A 13,913-nucleotide genomic window follows, 5' to 3' on the forward strand; every position below is an offset into this window, starting at 1 on the left:
TGGGAGTAGAAATTACACAAGATTTCTAGATGTCAATAATAAATTATTTGAAGGTTCAAGACAATAACAAAAACACATAAAAAGGTGTGCCCTTGGACTTAAGTTCCAGAGTTGAAATAGTAAAAATGAACATTTTACTTAGATTTCTCTTTTTATTTCAAGCCCTATCAGTAGAGGTTACTCAAACTCAATTTACAATGTGGGACAGGATAATATCTAGGTTTATTTGGGAGAGCAAGAGACCTAGGGTGAGGTACGAAACTCTCCAGCTACCCAAAGAGATGGGAGGGATGGCGTTACAAAGTTAAAAGAATGCTATCAGGCTGCACAATTAAAATATATATTGTTGGTGTAATTCATGTTACTGTGGTAGTGGAAAGATATTGAAATTGGAACACTGGAACAGCCTATCCAAAACTTTCTTGGAGATAAAGATGCTTATGAAAAAAATAAAATTAATTTAGACTTAATAACTAAACATACATTTAATATTTGGTTTAGAATGATGCGTATACATAAAGTACAAAAGTGTGCAGCAAAACTAAAATGGATAGCATATGACACCAAATTTATACCATCCAAAATTGACCAAAACTATAAATATTGGGCGACTAAGGGAGTTACAGCTTGGTGTGTTCTGGAAAATAATGGGAGGCTGGAGAGTTTCCAAACTTTGGCACAAAAATATCAGTTTGACAAACATGATTTTTTCCATTCTCTTCAAATGAGAGACTATTATAAAGGGGAAATACAGGTGGGACCCTCCATGGAAGAGAGCAATGTGGTTCAAATCATGACTAAAGCATATAAAGACAGCAATATTAGGATAATCTCAGCATTATATAAAGCCTTAATAAATCTTGATTAAAAATTAATAAATATAAGTTACAAAAAAAAACCACAGTGTGTGAAAATAAAGAGAACCTGGGCCGTTTGTGCTGTGACGGTCCGGTTCCACCCAGGTGTACCCAGGTGTGTCCCCAGGTGTTCCCAGGTGTCCAGGTATGTCCATGTGTCCCCAGGTGTCCCCATGTGTGTCCAGGTGTGTCCCCATGTGTCCTTAGGTGTGTCCATGTGTGTCCCCAGGTGTGTGGGCCCTTACCTTGGTCGAACTGTTTCTGGATGTTGTCCTGGTCCGTTTTGTTGCCGCTGACCCGGTACAGCCCTTCTGTGGTCAGACCTGCAGAGCAAACACACACTTCGGATCAGAACCAGCCTCATTCATGTGGAATTTAAGCAGTGTTACAAAAAAAAAAAAAAACGTGTTGAATTGAAACAGATGGGCCAACAGAAGCAGTCCAATGTGTTTTTTTCACTCACAAACCCATTTATTTTGGATCAAAACTCAAACATTCTTGCCATAAATTCCAGAAGCGCTCATTTATTTTCCCAGAATGCTCCTTTCCAGGGTTTGAAAATTTCTTCTCACACATTCAGATCTGTTTGTGGTGTTTCTGCTCCTGAACGTGTGTTTTCTGTCGTATGTGCAGCCTGTTAAAGGTGGTCTAAGGTGTTCATCAGGGTCCTGGTCTGGGTCAGAACCTCCTCAGGACTGAACCCACTTCCTGTTCCGTCACCTTTAAACCACCTTACATCGAAAAACACACAAGTACCTGCAAAATTACTGGTGCAAGTTTCTGTTCATCTCATGAACCAAAAATGTTCAAACCTGACACTTATTTATTAGATTTTACATATTTTTATGGGTAAGAAAAAGAAAACTACACAGCTGTCAGTCACAGGAATATGATAAAAAATGAACACAATGAATGAGACATAAAGGAGTCAACGGAAAGACAGGAAGTAAATGTTATAGTTTAAAAGAAAATATGAATTCAGTTTATGTTTTAATGCAACTTCTGTTCATTTGGTGCAAAATAAAAGAGGTTAAAGACACAACGACATGCTAACATGGAAGATTACTATTATTATTATTATTATTATTATTATGACCTACTTATTACTTATATTGTAATAGTTAATATTACTATTACTTTAACCATTGTTACTATTGATCTTATTATTATGTCCTATATTATGATTACTACTACTATTATTATTACTTAGTTACTTATTGCTGTAATCATTGACAACTATTACTATTACTTTGTTATTTTTATTATTTCTATTTTTTATTACTATTACTTTAATCATTGTTACTATTGATATTATTATTGTCCATTATTACTATAATCCTAATTATTATTATGTACTTATTACTGTGATCATTGACAATTATTACTATTACTTGTTATTTTAATATTATTTCTATTTTTTTATTACTACTAATTTAAACATTGTTACTATTGATATTATTATTGTCTACTTATTATTAATATTATTATTATTATTATTATTATTATACTATTACTGTAATTATTGACAACTATTATTATTACTTTATTTTCATTTTTTTATGACTACTTTTATGATTTATTACTAATAGTATTTCTAATGTGCAGTTGCCTGTTCTTACTGTTTATAGTTATTGTTGTTATTATTCCTTTCTTTTCCTTTTTTTTTTCTAATTTCTTTTACATCTATACGTAGTGTGTTTGTGCTGCGACTGGAACCTGTCAGACTTGGAATCAACAGGGATCAATAAATGTCCGATCTAATCTGATGATAAATAAACAAATAAATATTTATACAAATAAATAAATGTGACGTAGACGACTGGACTGGAAGAGTCAACAAAATAAAACTCTAGTCATAAAGGTGATTCATGGGTTGTTTTCAGGTTCTGAGGACACACAAGTGACTTTTGTTTTAGTGGAAAAGTCACTGATCCAAAGCAACAAACAAACAACAAACAAACAAACATGAGTCCTTAGTTGTGTTTGAACTGACCTGAGAACAGTGTGCGTCAGCGGTGACACTGTGAGTACAAAACCAGCTGATCTCAGACCAGCACAGACGGACACACAACGTCTTAATTAGACCAGAGTGTGTGTGTGTGTGTGTGTGTGTGAGGCTGCAGACACACACACACACACACACACCGTTCTGTTCTGTCTCTGCTGCAAGGTCATTCACGCTGCAGTCCGACACACACGCACACACACACTTTTATGGAAATTCAGCTTTAATGGATTCAAGGAAATGGTGTCAAGTGTGCGGTGGCGGTGTTGGCGGCGGCGTGGGAGTGTGAGTCTAACAGAATGTGGCGTTTATTGACTCAGGTGTGCGACACAAAGCGCCGGATCAAGGTTTTAATTAACCGAAAAAACAAAGAAAAGATGTGGGGGTTTTTTCTGGACGGCCTTAACGTGATGCACCGCCACCTCGACCCAGTTCAGACTTTAACCATGAAAGCTCCGATCCGAGCGCTGCTGATGCACCAGAACCAGCTCAGATAAGAGTTAAAGCTTTGGGAATATGATCACATAAACGTCAGCGTGGGTTTGAACACTGTCCATGGGTCTGAACCTAAACCTTTAAAGGGTCAGAGGTCAGGTTCTACATTCAGCCCAATCTGATCCAGAGTGGGACAGACCAGCAAAACCATATTTATTCTGTTTATTTAGTCTATTTAGATCTATTCTTATGTGACTTTGTACAATTGTAACATTTATATTCCATTTTCTTAGTTTAAGTTTTTGTGATTCTATATTCATTCTATTCTTATTTCTGTAGTACTGGTGTTTATTAATATTATTGCATTGACTGGAATAGAACAATGACAATATGGGCTGTTCTATTCTATTCAGACATGTGGAACTGAAATATATTCCATTTTATTTTATCATCGATACAACTTGACTGTTCATAAATTCATCCTGTGGACTGGATCGAACCCTTTGGAGGGCCGGTTTTAGCCCGTGGACCATATATTTGACACCCCTGTCTTAAGTCATTGGTTCACCTGTGAACAACCGGCCAGAATAATAGGGACGTCTCAACTTTGGCGCTACATCGGTCATCTTTCCTCACACAAAGCCAGAACAGAACAAACTCCCACTGAACCGAAGGACACAATAAACATTAGAGACAAAAACAGGGATTTTAAGGAACCAATCATCGACTCTTCCCTCCACCTGGATTCTACACCTCGACTGTATGTGACGTTTCCCTTTTTAATGTCCTTCTTTCCTGCTACAGATGGAAATAATCTGGTCCAGAGCATCTCTACTCTGTTTAATGTTTTCTGTACATGGTCTGTACCAAATAAACTAATAAACTAAATAAAAACCCAACTCACATCACTGGATTTATGACGAATGACTGGTAACGAAAATCCAAACACTCACAAATCCATCCCCATCATTACAGCCGCTGTTCTTGTTGTTACTCTGTTTTTTTCTTCACACATCAGTTTAATGTTTCACACCAAAATGTGAATGGAGGCAACAACACAGTGAATTATCCAGGACTTTAATGGTTCAGATCATATCCCACTGACGCTGAAAAACAGCCCAAAACATCTCACAGAAGCACCACGATCAGGTCCAGAGGGCAGGAAACCTCTAATTATCGCTTCAAAAGGACAAATATTCATTAAATCTGTCCTTTTCTGCTTTTGAACGGAGAATCAAACATTCCAACATGACGGTAGTTTCTAAAATATCTCCTCTGAATGGTGGATTTACAGCAGATTTTTTTTCATATTTTACAGTAGGAAAAATGAAAACCCACTTTGGATTTTCTTGACCTCTGACCTCCATCTGACTCTGAAGCCCTGCCCCTTGTGATGAAATGGGACTGTGGACAGGCAGTGAGCGGCGTTTGAGTCCTGATCTGACGTCCTCGTCCATCTCACCCCTCTCTCTCATCCGTCTCTCTCTCTCTCTACCTGTCTGTCTCTACTCGGCTCGCGTTGCTACGGTTGCTTTATTGCCGTGACGACCATCTGCTGTGGGAGGGACAGGACGCTGGTTCAGTGAGTGAAAGTCAATCATCGGCTATTTTTAACTCTTTTACAAGACATGGAAACACAAGTGCAATATTCACAAAGACCTGAAACATCCACCGTCGACCAAAACATCCACCGATAAAACTGTTTAATATTGATCCACTAATCCAACCAATACATGGAAATAATTGGTGCAAAATACAATTTTACCTCAATTAGTCATAGGATCAAATGTACAAAAACTTGTAAAATGAACAAATAATGGAAAAATAAGGAACAAATTAACCAAAAAACCTTAAAGTATGGGATAAAAGTGAACAAGTTCTTCTAAAGTGAGAAGAAAATGAGCAAAATACAAGAAAATGTGGGGAATTAATCATTTCATAACATCCAGAACCCTGTATTTATTCTGTTAACCCTAAAAACCTAAACCATCCACTGATCTAAACTGTTTAATACCTGTTGATCCACTAATCCTATCAATACATGGAAATACTTGGTGAAAATGCAGTTTTACCTCAATAAAATGTATAAAAACTTGTAAAATGTCAATAAAATTAGCAAAATACTCAAAAAATAAGGAAAAAATTTACCAAAAAATCTTGAAATATGGCATAAAAGTCAACAAATTCTTTTAAAGTGAGAATAAAATGAGCAAACGAGGACGAATTCCTCATTTATAACATCCAGAACCCTGTATTTATTCAGTTAACCCTTAAAAACCAGAACCATCTACTAATCTAAACTGTTTAATACCTGTTGATCCACTAATCCTATTAATCCATGTCAGTAATTGGTGTAAAATACAGTTTTTCATCTTTTCATGGTCATCAGATATGACCATATTTGGACGTTCAGAGGCTCTGTAGTTACCGTGGAAACACTGTCATCTTCTACAACATTGATTCCCCAGTAAAACCCATGGAGTTGGATCAATGACAGTGGATGGACACACTGGGTTTACGTTGATATTAAATAAAATGGGGGAAAAAGTACAAAATAATGAATAACATGACAAAACTAAGCAAAAAATGGACTAACCTGAAGTAAAAATGAAAAAAAAAGCAACAAAATTAACATAAAATAGCCAAAGTGATCAATAAAATGAACAAAATTGAATAATAAAATATCAACCATGAACAAAATAAACCAAAAAAATCAACAAAATTGAAGAAAAAAATATTAAAATAGTCAGCAATATGAACAAAAACAAAAAAATAACAAGTAAAATAAATAAAATGAACAAAATTAATAAGAAATATGAACAAAATAAGGTTGTAGATACTTGTTAAATGTTCAGTTATGGATATATATCACTGACAGTCATTTTTCTTCAGTTTTCTTTGTTTTGATAAAAAAAAAAAAAAAACAACTTTAAATTTACTCTGAGTTTTAATGAACATCTACATGATCAGTGAATTAAATAGAAAAATACAGTGAAAAATGCCAAATTCAGAGGATAATATTATAATAAATGGTGAAAAATCACTTAGGAAAAGTTACAAATAGAGACAAATTCATTTGAAGCAGCGACTAAAGTAGTTAAAGGTCTTTAAGGGTTAAAGTTGTGTTCCATGAGTTTAAGTTCAGTCATGATAATTCTGATTTTTTGTGATTTCTTGTGTCTAAATATATAATTTCCCCAGAACATGAGTGTTTCCTGCAGTGAAAACATGAATAAATGTTTTAAATGTACAGTAAGTGTGTCCAGTACCAGAAAAAGGAGACAGACTGAATCTAAAACCTGAATAAACCACAGGGTTTTCATCCCAAATACAGATAAACACTAAGTGCCCTGATGGGGGACTCAGTCTGATGTGGTTTTTATAATCCCCCATCCGTCTGTGGAGGATTTACTCAGTCCAAAGTGGTGACCTTTGCCCTCTGCGTGTTGATACTGACACATCTAAGTAAACAGACAAACAGGGAGCAGATGTTCCACGTTGTTCCCATTAAGATAACGACTTTAAGATAACGACGCTTCTGTTTAATCAGTTTAGACTGAATGAGACGAACACGGACACTGTGGACAGGAAGACGCTAGACAAGGATTTAACACACAGAAGAACACACACAAGGCCTTCACAACCAAAGGAAAGGGCTCTGATCACAGGCCCACTGTGGGTCCACTGGGGTCCGGTCCATCTGTGTCCAGAACCTTCAGCTCAGACCAGCCTTAACACTCAGACTCTGACAGTAAAGTGGTTTTCAGGTCCATTATCTGATTAAAATGGGACCTGGAAATGAGAACCGGTTCTCAACTGACCTACCAGGTTCAATAGAGGTTACATCAAATAAATACAGGTTAAATAAAGGTTACATCAAACAAATACAGGTTAAATAAAGGGGTTTTTTGTTTGGTTTTTTTCTATATGGGTATTTGTTATGAATTGGATATAGTTAATTTTTGATGAGTATATTACTGCTAAGAAATGGACAGGTTTTTTTGTGCATTACTGTTATGGAACGGATAGTTTATTTTTGTTTTCAATATGTGTATTATTGTTATAAAATGGACAGTTTATTTTTTGTTTTTTTAATATGTGTTTCTTATTATGAAATGGACAGAGTTTATTTTTGTTTTTTAATATGTGTATTATTATAAAATGGACAGTTTATTTTTTTATATGTGTATTACTGTTATAAAATGGACAGAGTTTATTTTTGTTTTTTTAATATGTGTATTACTGTTTTGAAACGGGCATTTTATTTTTGTTTTTTAATATGTGCATTATAGTTATGAAAAGGACAGAGTTTATTTCTGTTTTAATATGTGTATTATTGTTATGAAATGGACAGTCTATTTTAGTTTTTTAATGTGTATTATTGTTATGAAATTGACAGTTTATTTTTGTTTTTTAATATGTGTGTTATCGTTATAAAATGGACAGATTTTATTTTTGTTTTTAATATGTGTATATTGTTTAAAATGGACAGAGTTTATTTTTGTTTTTTAATATGTGTATATTATTATGAAATGGACAGAGTTTTTTTTTGTTTTTAATGTGTGTATTATCGTTTTAAAATGAACAGAGTTTCTTTTTGTTTTTAATATGTGTATTATTGTATGAAATGGACTGAATTTATTTTTGTTTTTTAATATGTGTTATCGTTATAAAATGGACAGAGTTTATTTTTGTTTTTAATATGTGTATATTGTATGACATGGACAGAGTTTATTTTTGTTTTTTTAATGTGTGTTATTGTATAAAATGGACAGAGTTTATTTTTGTTTTTTAATATGTATATATTATTATGAAATGGACAGTTTATTTTTGTTTTTTAATATGTGTATTATCGTTACAAAACGGACAGAGTTTATTTTTGTTTTTAATATGTGTATTATTGTATGAAATGGACTGAGTTCATTTTTGTTTTTTAAAATGTGTATTACTACTACGAAAGGACAGAGTTTATTTTAATGTGAAATGCTGCTGCAAAATGGACAGTCTATCCTTGATATATAGCAATTTTGTGTTTTGTGTAGGAATTTAAGGTAAGTTGAAGGATGGGGTAAGGGGGCAGGACAGTATAAATTAAACTTCATCCTGTTCCTTTTAACACATTAACCTAACAGTGCCTGTGTTTGGATGGTGGGAGGAGAACCCACACAGACACGAGGAGAACATGCGAACTCCACACAGAAAGGTCCCACCCCCATGGAATGGTGTTGGAATCGAACCCAGGACCTTCTGTCTGTGACACCAGTGTGATCCACTGCACCACTGTGTCGCCCACATGATGCACATGTTTAACACTTCAAAAATTCATCAAAAATTAAAAGATCTAAATTTCTCAACACTGTCCCAAGGAAGATACATATAAAATATGAAAGGAATCCAACCAGTAGTTTCAGAGAAGAGTGTTAAAATGTAGACACTGATGACCTTTAGTTTGACCCTTCAAGGTCAAAGGTCATGGACCCAAATGAACGTCTAAATATGACTTCTATCAGTGATCAATGGGAACTAGACTGATATCTGGAACCATTTACATGTTCTAAACCATCAACATACGGACCAGTAGAAGGATCATTTTTAATATGACAAGAAAGTGAGGAAATTGAGGAAATCGGCCAGTGAGCTAAATGACTGCAAAGGTTCGTTAAAGGCTCGTTGTTTTGTCAATGATTAAAATGAATGTGTGATAATAAAAGTAGGAGTTAGTGTAAACCGTTCCAGTACATATGTGTCGGTCTGTCTTAACCCTGAACACGGTTAGATCCAGGTTCACATCAGCAGATCCCAGTCCGCATGTTCTACTTTTATGGCTCTGGTTATAAATGGAACGTGACACACCAATGTGCACGCGCCAATGTGCATGCGCCAACGTGCACACGCCCAGATGACGAAGATGAATGTGCAGGTAAAGGAGCGAGACGTCCCCGAGAGACCCGACGCAGCTTTTTCCCACAATCCCCCTGGTTGGGAACGGAGCGGGTCTGGGAGTCATTGTGCGAAGGTGGAGTGGGCGGAGTTCTGGTTCTGGTGGAGTCATCAGTTTCACCGTGCTGGGTCGGTTTAATGAGCAGACCTCCACACAACCGTACCTCTGTATAAATCAATACAAAGGCCAATGGACCAGGAAGGGGGGGGCTGTGATTTAACATCTGGGCATTGTGGGTAATGAGATCCACACACACACACATATACACGCACCACGCTCCCTGCAGACACCAGATCTGAAACACCCGGTCCAGAACCAGAACCTGAGCTCACACCGGTTTGAAATGTTTCAACAGGGAACGATCCGGATCTGAACAGGAAAACTGGTTGACAATCATCATCATCATCATCATCATCATCACTGAGCTACAACAGCTACAATAATGGGGTTTCTACATACATTTATTTTATTTATCATACTGATATATGTAAAAACACCAACACCCTAAAATACAATGGCATACACAAAAACTACAATAAAACACTAAAATACACAAAAACACACTAAAAAATCCAAAAAACAATAAAATACCCCAAAACTACAATAATTACACAAAAAATACAACGGCATACCCCAAAACTACAATAAAATACACAAAAATACACAAAAAAAACACACTAAAACCCCCAAAAATACAATTTAAAAAAACCCCATAAACTACACTAAATTACACAAAAAATACAATGACATACCCAAAAACTACAGTAAAATACACTAAAATACACAAAAAACACACAAAAAAAACTCAAAATACAATAAAATACCCCAGAACTAAACTAAATTACACAAAAACTACAACATACCCACAAAACTACACTAAAACACACAAAAAATACAATGCCATACCCACAAAACTACACTAAACATACAATAAAATACACAAAAACTACACTAAAATACCCCAAAAATACAATAAATACCCAAAAACTACACTAAAATACATCAAAATACTCCCAAACTACACTAAAATACGGAAAAAATTGCGCAAAAATGACATTAAAGCTCTATTACAATGGTGGATTGTGTTGCTGTTGTCTCCTGTTGTGTGTCTGAATTCCTGCTGCACAGTTAAATTAATTATTCCAACACGAACCCAAACAATTAAAGGACGACACAACCCAAAGTGAGTGTGTAGGTATGACGGCTCTATTTATAAAACCGGCCCATCTGTTTGTGTTCTATTACAAATGAGTGTGTGTGTGTGTGTGTGTTTGACGGTGTGTGTGTGTGTGTTTGCGTGTGCGCGTGTGTTGTCGCTGAACACCGGACATCTGTCCTGTTGTCGACACACATCACACCCTCGGCGGTGTTCAGACCACTGTTGGAATTATTCAAATAAAAGGGGGTGAAAAGATGACATGATATTAAATGGAAATAAACGATTCAACAGCAGGACGACATCACTTCCTGTTTGGTTCTGAGGTTTTACAGACGTGTCACATGTTGGTTCTAACACTCATAACATCCATTAACGAATATTCTAGTTTTTGGATGTTCTATCGATGAATAATAAGTATTCTTGAATGAAAAAGAAAAAAAAAGATCCATTAGCGTATCTGCACAGATTTTTAACTCCATTTAACTTCTAAAATCTAATGTCTTCACTCCATCACCAGTGTACAATGGGCGTCTACTTCCACACATCTTACTTTGTGTTTTTTTTTTTATTGTATTTTCTACTAATTTCTACTAAAGACAGTTGAAACTACATCTGCACTGGGGATCAACAAAGCCTGTTCATTTATTTATTACATTTTTCAGTCAAATCTATTGTGATTCTGTTGAGTTGACAATTTTAACTCAATAAGGATGACCATTATAACAGGCCAAGATTTATTTATGTTGTTTTTGTAATTGAAGTGTCAGAAAATGTCTTTTTTTGTCAATTCTTTTGTACCTTTTTTTCAGAAAGAACTAAACGTTCAATACGTGTCCATTAATTATCATAATTATACGTAATAAATGCATAAAACTGTGCGCTATAGTAAAAAAAATAAAGAGAAAAGAGTGTTTTTGTGTTTCTTTAGTGAACTTCAATGGGTTCCATATGAAGGCGGATAAAAGCAGACGGAGGTGGAAGTCTAATGTTGTGTAACGGCCATAAAATGACCTTCACCGAAGCTCCTGCATCATCACAACACAACTGGTTTGTGTGTCTGTGTGGGTCTGGTGTGCTGTTGTGTGTTGTTGTGCATTGGGCCCGCAGCGAGGTGATGGCTGAGGTCGGCATGGCGACAACGATGAGCCGACATGTCCATCAAATGTCATTAAATCCTCCTCCCAACGCGTTTCCACGTCCAGCTGCCGGAGCTCCGCCTCCGACTTTGAATAAATGGCGTTTAGTTTTCTCAGATTTGTTTCTGCCTGTTGGACGTTGACACTAACTGGCTTTTTCAACAATGATTATTGATTCTACGCACAAGTATTTTTCTGCTCTTCTGAGTTATTTAATGTCATCCATCAAACATCATTGATGAAACTTATATTGATAATATTGATACAGGATATCTACAGGTTTGATGAAGCTGAATTTATGACTTTATAAGACATGTTTCGAGGTGTCTGGTCAAATTTCAGACCTTATATTCACATAAATAACAGTTTAATGGGCCTCATAGTTATTATTCACCTACATGCATATGAACTGCACAAAAGAATACAGTAAAATACACTAAAAATACATTAAAATACCCCAAAACTACACTACAATACAATAAAAAAATACAATATATCCAAAACTACACTAAAATACAATAAATACTCCAAAACTACACTAAAATACAATGTAAAAAAAATACAATAAATACCCAAGAATTGCTGTGAAATACATTATAAATACAATAGAATACCCAAAAACAACACTAAAATACACTATAAATAACAATACCCAAAAACTACATTAAATACACTAAAATTACAATAGAACACCCAAAAACTACGCTAAAATACACTACAATACAATAGAATACCCAAAGATAGACTACAATACACTAAAAATACAATAAAATACCCAAAAACTAGACTACAATACACTAAAAATACAATAAAATACCCCAAAACTAGACTACAATACACTAAAAATACAATAAAACACCCCAAAACTACACTAAAATACAATAAAAAAAATATAATAAAATACCCAAGTACTGCCCTGAAATACAATAAAATACAATAGAAGACCCAAAAACTACACTAAAATACACTATAAATATAGAATACCCAAAACTACACTAAAATACACTATAAATATAGAATACCCAAAAACTACACAATAATACACTAAAAATACAATGGAATACCCAAAAATTACACTAAAATACACTATAAATACAATAAAATACCCAAAAACAACATTAAAACACCCAAACATCACAGGTTATTAAATCCTCTCAGTGTACTTCCACATCCTACTGTTGGAGCTCTGCCTCTGACTTGTAAAGCTATTTTAAAACCCACTGTTGATGATAATAAAAGGCCTTTTGCAGCCCATTAATGGACAGAAGAACCAGCTCCAGGACATGACCAGAAGAATCTGCATGGTGTTGGATATGAACGGTCCAGTATCTCCACCTCCACAGCCTTCACCAAACTGAAGGCAATTCTCAATATTCATTCTTTGGTTCTCACAGTCACTTCCATCAACTATCAGATCAGATCACAAAATAGATCAGATTATCCTGTTTATATGATCAATACTAATCCGATACTGATGGTTGTATTTGGTGTAAAGGGTTGGATGTCATCAGCGTACATCTGTAGACCTACATCTGAAAACACATGAATGTAAACATAACGGAGTCAGAACTGGAAAAGAGGAGACATCCACCTGTCAATCAACTCAGACAGAGATGGAATATATATGTTATATATTATATATATATACCGATGGGTGGATAACGGACATGGAGGAGGAGGAGGAAAGAGGAGGAGGGGAGAGAGGAAGAAGAGGAAGAGGAGGAAAGAGGAGGAAGAAGGGGGAAGAGGAGGACCAGGAGGAGGAAGGAAAGAGGGACAAAGGAGGAGAAGAGGAGGAGAGGAAGAGGAAGAGAAAACCGAATGGGGATGGGAGGACAGAGGAGAAAGGAGGAGGAGGAAGAGAAGAAGAGGAGGAGAAGGAGGAAGCGGCATGAAGAAGGAGAGGAAGAGGAGGAAAAGGAAGGAGGGGGAAGAAGAGAAAAGAGGAGGAGGAAAAACAAGAGGAGGAAAAGGAAGGGGGAGGAGGAGAGGAGGAAAGATGAGATGGAGGAAGAGAGGAGAGGAATAATAATAATCAGTTCTTAGTACTAATCCGATACTGATGGTCGTATTGGTGTAAAAGGGTTGGGTGTCATCAGCGTACATCTGTAGACCTACATCTGAAAACACATGAATGGAAACATAGACATGATGGGGTCTGAGATAGTGCCCCGAGGAACCCCACTGTCCATGGAACAAACACAGTGTATGACTTCAGTCGGATCCTGGATGGAAATGGACTCTGGAACTGCAGACTCTGTGTCCACCCCCCCCCACCCCACCCCCACCCCCCACTCTATTCTACATTGTGGCTGCATTCGAGCATCGCCTCTCCCTCCGCGGCCTGTTGGAGTTTTCACTTTGCTCTCTCTCCTGCTGG

General features: G+C 35.9%; 1 protein-coding gene across 1 annotated transcript in view; it reads right to left on the reverse strand.

Moving 5' to 3' along the window:
- The window catches only part of arhgap5 (Rho GTPase activating protein 5), a 111,277-nt gene that overhangs the window by 25,282 nt on the left and 72,082 nt on the right, over positions 1–13,913 (reverse strand). The window contains 1 exon segment of the mRNA XM_030127063.1: positions 925–1,180. Within this exon segment, the coding sequence (XP_029982923.1) occupies positions 925–1,180 (256 nt within the window).

The sequence above is a fragment of the Sphaeramia orbicularis genome, chromosome 22, assembly GCF_902148855.1.
Source record: "Sphaeramia orbicularis chromosome 22, fSphaOr1.1, whole genome shotgun sequence".
In the NCBI taxonomy this organism is placed as follows: domain Eukaryota; kingdom Metazoa; phylum Chordata; class Actinopteri; order Kurtiformes; family Apogonidae; genus Sphaeramia; species Sphaeramia orbicularis.